This window comes from Rhopalosiphum maidis, chromosome 3 (genome assembly GCF_003676215.2).
Source record: "Rhopalosiphum maidis isolate BTI-1 chromosome 3, ASM367621v3, whole genome shotgun sequence".
Lineage (NCBI taxonomy): Eukaryota > Metazoa > Arthropoda > Insecta > Hemiptera > Aphididae > Rhopalosiphum > Rhopalosiphum maidis.
In genome coordinates, this window is record NC_040879.1 from 34,480,806 (window position 1) to 34,487,462 (window position 6,657).

At 29.3% G+C, this 6,657-nt stretch overlaps 1 protein-coding gene across 1 annotated transcript; it reads left to right on the plus strand.

The window, feature by feature from the left end:
• Nucleotides 1–3,649: 3,649 nt before the first annotated feature.
• Nucleotides 3,650–6,358, plus strand: LOC113556963 (protein PBDC1). Its single transcript, XM_026962210.1, has 5 exons — nt 3,650–3,917; nt 5,313–5,378; nt 5,441–5,500; nt 5,732–5,872; nt 6,028–6,358. Exons 1-5 carry the CDS (start codon nt 3,888–3,890, stop codon nt 6,241–6,243), a joined length of 513 nt encoding a protein of 170 aa, XP_026818011.1. The 5' UTR covers nt 3,650–3,887; the 3' UTR covers nt 6,244–6,358.
• The last annotated feature ends 299 nt before the right edge of the window (nt 6,359–6,657 follow it).

Below are 6,657 nucleotides of genomic sequence, written 5' to 3' on the forward strand. Positions count from 1 at the left end.
CCTTGTGGTCAATGTTGTGTCCTAAAAATTTGAAGAACAATATGATATTCTAGTGTTCATAAACACTATTAATTTATCTTACTGGTAAATTTTGATTCATTTGTCATTATTGCTATTCTTTTCATTATAGCTCCAACACGTTGATGTTGACGTTTTCATCTGGGCTGTAATAGACAACTTCATTTTTTTATTTCAAAGGGTATATATATAAGCATAAATTAATTTTAATATAAGATGGTCTCCTTCTGTACTTAGTTCTTTATCCAACTCATAAAATGTAAGTATTTTGTAATAAAATTATTTCTAAAGAGTTTTATGTAGGGACATCAACGAGCGGAATCATTTTATTGATTTTGTTGTTGATCACAAAACTAATCTCATTATATTTTTTTCTAGATTCCAAATCATTATTTTTAATTTCACTTTTGAGTTGATTAATAGCTGCTACATTTGAATGGGCTTGATCATATATAGAAGAAATTGTATTAAGGTCTGTAGATTGCACAGTGTTAATAATCACTTTAATTATTGTTGATAAATCAGAACTCTTCGTGTTACTGTTGATAAAATAGAAAAAAGACTGGTTGTTTAAACCTTTTCTTTAATCTTTTAACCATAAAAACAAGTACATTATTTTAAAATTTCAGAAAACAATTCTTGTTGCCTAGATTTATAAGTCCTACTATTTTTCCAATTGATGCAATAAACTTTAATGAAGTAGAAATTAGAAATCGATACTTCATAAAAAATGACTAAACAATAATGATTAAGTTTATACGGCAATTTTTAAATGCTCAAAAATCCTGTAATTAATTCCCGTATCAAAAAAGATTTTTTTTTTAACAAATTAACTGTGGATTTTCGGGAAGGCATAGCGAAAAAGACCTAAGAAAGTATTTTAAAAGCTTTTCTACTTTATTTTTTAAGCGATAGTGCAAATACTTTGTCATCTGTTGTGAAACGCCTTCCTCGTGGCTTTTGAGGTTACATTTAAATTTGTGATTCAATAAAATGTCTAGTAAACTAGTAAGTTCCCATAAAGATTTTTTTTTGTAGGTACTTATTATACATTTATTAGTCATTTCAACTCAATTATTAGCTTATGAATAACTCTTCTATATAATAAAATTTTTTTCGTTTTAAATGTTTACAGCCTCATAAAGATGAGCTTTCCGTGGTTAACTATGTTTTTTGTTCTTGTTTTATTTTTATTGCACCTTTAGTTGAGTTTCTTTGTTTGAACTGTTTTGAGCGCAATATTGAAACACTTTTACTTAAACCTTAAAAAAGATTATATAAGCGTAAGGTCTCGTCTAGTTTTTTCGAGATTCTTGTATGGTAATAATTTTTCATTATTATGTTTTTACTAACTATTAGTTCACCGAGTCTTAAACTATCAGGTTTTTTGAAGTAGTTGGAGTCATGTTATCTAGGCAGCTTAAACACTTTTACACTTTGAAATTAATTGACAGATTTATATCATTAACGATGACAAAGTTTTTATAAAATATCCGATTACAAATATTACATATTATAGAAAGTTGGTGACGTTTGAATTTGAATTTATACAATACATATAACATCATTACATTATAAATAAAAATCAAGAAGTCGTTACCGAACGAAACGATCGATAAGTACAACCGAAACGTATGGCAGCTAAAATCGTAGAACTGCTAAATACCGTATTATATTATTCTTTTAAACGTTGAGTCAATACCACATTCACGATTAAAACATACCTATGGCTGAAGTAAAAATCCACAATACTCGCATAGTCGTAAACGTACACCTATCTGTTTTATATTATTATAATTATTAATTGATGATGTTTTCAAATTTATAGAAAAAGACATTAATAACCAATAAAAAAGAATTAGAGTTAAATAATGTACATAAAAAAGCAGTGTATTGGTATTGGGAAGCATCAGAAGATCTTCTTACTGAATTAGCTGTAAAGGATCCGGAAGAGTAAAGAACGTATATAAGAAAATAACCAGATATTTTTGAACAGCTATTAAGTTTGGCTACGCCAAGTATTCAAAAATAGGACACCATAGGTAGTCCATATTATACGAGATTCGATATCAGCCATAAGCAAGCTACAGATTACATTAAACTTTTTAGCGAATGCTAATAGACAATAATGAATGAGCCTATAAGAAATTCTCTCGTGTATTAAAATCATTGATATCCAAGTGTGTAGTTGAAGTTTGTAATAGCATTTATGAAGCCTTCAAAGTATTTATTAAAGTATTTATTTTGTTTCTTTAAAAATTTTGTATTTTATTACTAACTAAAATTATATTTAAGTATATTTTAGTAAATGTAAGCAATAAATTGCCATAAGGGAATAATAAAATTAACTTAATTTTTAGAAAATAAATGTAAAAGTTACAAAAAAGTTTTATTTAAAATATTTTATGTAAATGTCCAAGCTTGTATAATTTGTTATATCCAAAGCACTGTAGTTTTCCTGTTTTTTGCTTGTTATGTCTGAAGATGGATTATATTGTTAAGAAGTTCCTTCATTACTTGCATCATACGATTATGGTATCAACATTGTGTAACAACTGTAACATCAAACTGTATGACTCAGGCTGTGCTGTCAGCTCATACTTGATCAATATAGACTTTATTTCATTTTGATAAAAAATATACTGTTTTTATGACAACTCATGAAGAGTTACCACATCATATTGTCCAAAAGCTTCGTTACCACTCATATCGGTGTAAATTTGTCGCAAATTTATATGAATATTACGTAATTCCGTAATTGCAGCTGTAAATTAATTTTGGTTTCTTTTTTTTCTTGTTGACTTTGTGTCTTTATATTTAGTGTTTTAAAAATGTTTTCATTTTTATTTGATAGATATTCTATCTGCCCTTCTTCATCAATATCTTGTTGACACTTGTTGATAATAGTTACTGTTTTTGTTATAATTTATCAATCGGAAGCTGAGGATTAAAATCAGACAATGATATTTTTCAAAACTGTAAGCTTGGGCAACTTTTGTAGAACGAACCGCTTCCACCAGGATATTGCACTGTAGGCGATTGCCGATGATGCGTTTTCATTACAACATTATTAACTATTGAAATAATAAACATATTACAGAAAACCCCTTACTGAAGCTGAAAAATGTTTTAATTATTGCTTAAGCAAATCCCGAAGAATTGCAGAAAATGCCTTTGGAATTTTAGTGAGTATCGAGTGACTTGATGAGACAGAGGCGCCGGAGAGTAGAAATTATAGGGTTTTTACACTTGGAAAGTCATCGATAAAAGAAGACTTGGCAATTATAGATGTATTGGTTACATACACATAACAATTACGACAATTATAGGTAATCGTTGTTTATCCGTTTTGAAATATATCCGAAAAAAATAATATTTTTGTAAAAGCCCCTTTTAAGATATACATAGGCAATAGATTATGCAGTATTGTGGTTTCCGCTTCCTCGGGCATCGATCTACCACGACGCCTTCACGATCCGTTCTCTTATAGAAAAACACTGTTGTAGCTCGCATAATAATACGGCCGTTGTTAACCTGTTTTTTTTTTAACATTTATTTTACTCGAAATGTTACTCTACGATTATACTACCTATTGTTATAATGTTTTATTGTTCTGCGGTTACGCGACTGCGGTCGCTTGTGGCGTACATGTGACCTCGTTATCAACGCTTTTTGTCGCATTCTCTTATCACCGCACGGCGAACGCCGAGGCTTGCGTCGTCCAGATTCCAGATTTCGCCGCGTAGTGCGTACATTGCGTCGTTCATTTGTCACTCGAGCCGTCTTCCGACCAACAACTGCGACGCCATCGTTCGTGTACGCTTGCCGTTCCACTACCGATCGTTTTGCGGTAGCTTCGACTTTTCGTCATGGACAATCTGACCATTGCAAACGGTGTGGTAAGTGCCCAGACTCGACGAAGGCGATGTCGTGCCTAACTCCTCCGGTCGCACGCCGCACAATACGTCCTATACCCAACTTGCCGGGCTGTTAGCATTAGTCGACGTAAACGCGTGTGTGGTCTGCCTGCTCGCCCATCCACCGATGTGTGTTTCGAGCGGAGCCGACGAAATCAGTCAGTTGGTAGTCGACGATTTAAACAGTCGGTTTTCGTTCATGGACACTGCGCGTAGACGCGAGCTGTTGCATTTGTACGATAAAAATTTTTGTTTTTTCGATTGAATTTATTTTTCTATTCGTCTTTCCGTAGGTGCGTTCGGATTAATGACAAAACGAATGTTTCTTCATCGTTACCTATATGTATATAATACTTGTATTATCATTTTTACTATAAGTTTGAATACAACATACTCTGATTCAATTACCTATATATAACTGGCTTTAATAGGTAGGTTAAATACGATCAAATGTTGACTTTTTTTGTCAATGTATATTCTGTCTAGCTAAGGAACGCTTTGATTTTGTGCTTTCTTGTGTGAAACTTAATACTTATGAGATGCGTTTGACTACGACAAATGTCGCACAAGGATGGATGAAAGAACCATTTTTTTGGGAGGGGCTAGGCTTAGTGTTCTCTCACTAGATAGAGTTTAGCTACTTAAACTTTGTCTACTTAGAGAATTAGAATGTAGTGAAACAAAAATTGGTTTTGCCTAATCGCAACATCGTTTATTGAACTCTACAAGCCACCTACTAGAACACTTCATTTGACAGTCGTTCGTATGTCTTTTTCACTTATAGATACCTATACACAGAGTGTATGCTAACATCTTTATACTTGCTATCATAATCTTTTTGACTTTTGATATTTAGTTGACTAGATAATTTGGATAGATATTGTTTTCACTTACTGGAGATTAAAAATATGCTATTTTTATTTTGCATTTTAGAAGTTTTAAATATTATTGCATATCTTAATACTTTGATATTTTTAGACCATATTGTTGAGTTTATCCTTGGTAATACCTATGTCAATTTAATATGTTCCCAATTTCATTTGTTATCAATAAAAATGTTGGATATTATTTAATGCCTATTGTCTATCGACATCACAATCATATTTTATACGTTCAAGGTCACTATATTTTTTTTTTAAAATACATAACAATACTTTGTTGGGTATTTTATTAAACATATTTTAACATTTTTGGTGCATATCAGCGTACTTTAAGGGTTTTTTTTTTGTGGGATTTTAAAGCTTATAAATCCAAATTATTTCTTATCATAATCACTAGTTTTATCCATCAATATAATAAAATCCCTGACAAATAGATTCATTTTTTAAGTTTGTTAAAGTATTAATAGTTTATTTAATACAAATATTATGTTTACAGGGAGCTGCAGAACTTTCTGCAGGAGCTGGTTTACTTTCAAGACCAGCTGATGAATATGGAAATGATGCGAGTATTAATTTTTATTTGTATTTAAGTATACTTTTTTGATTGTATATTTGTGTTTACAGGGAAAAGTTGAAATGATGTGGGCCATCAAAGCATACGAACATGCAGAAATATATTTTAATGTAAGTACACAAAAATTTTATTTTTACATAAATTAAAAATAAACTAAACACTATTATGTTAAAAGAGTCATAGTTCAATATTAATTATATTGAACTTCAATAATATACTTACTATATTAATTACAAACTTGAAAGTTAATGAAATTGATTGATGAATAATTAATAATATACAATTTATCATAAAAATAATTTTACAAATGTACTATTTGAGTCTTATTTCTTTAATTTCAGTTGATATGTTCTGTGGATCCAAAGTTATTGAGATTGACTCCTCATGACGAGAAAATTTATAAAGAATTTAGACGATTATTCCCCGATCTTCAAATTGAAGTTCTTGATGAAGAGAATGTAAAAGATGATTCTTCTAAAATTGTTAGTATTTAAAATGTTTCAATGGAACATAAAAAATTGTGATACATAAATATTGTAATAATAATAATACATTAACATACATATTCATATTATGTTTCATAATTTTATTATTATATACCTAAAATTTAATACTTATCATATGTTTTTTTTTTTAGAAATGGAGAAGATTCTGTGATCTCTACAAAAACATGGAAAACTATAATTTTGGCACATTAATCAGAAAGGATGTACATGGAGACTACAGTGAAAGCAACAGCTTTATAGTTATAAGAATACAATTCTATGCTATTGAACTGGCGAGAAATAGAGAAGGGTTAAACGATATTCACTTTATTAACAATATCTATGATAAGGAAGACTTTGAACCATAAAAATATGTAAATTATTATATATACATATACATTTCTAATTTGACTAAATGGTTTATGTAAGAAGCATATTTTGGCGATAAAATAAATTTAAATGTTTTTACTTGATCCTATTATATATGTGAGTTTTTAGTTTTTATATTAGTTTTCAATTATGTTAATTCTTCATATTTTCCAAAATCTTTTTTCATAAAAGATAAAAAAATAAACTATCCGAAATGAACAAAACGTAAAAAGATAAGTTTTTCAAACTTCAACTTATAAAAAATTATTTTATATTAGGTGGTATAGTAAAGAACATATTATTAAATCATGCATATAATATGCTACATAAAATATATTATATTATCTAAGTAATTCATTTTTAACATATTTTTTTGAATAAATTAATGTACTTTTTAAAACCAGATGTATATT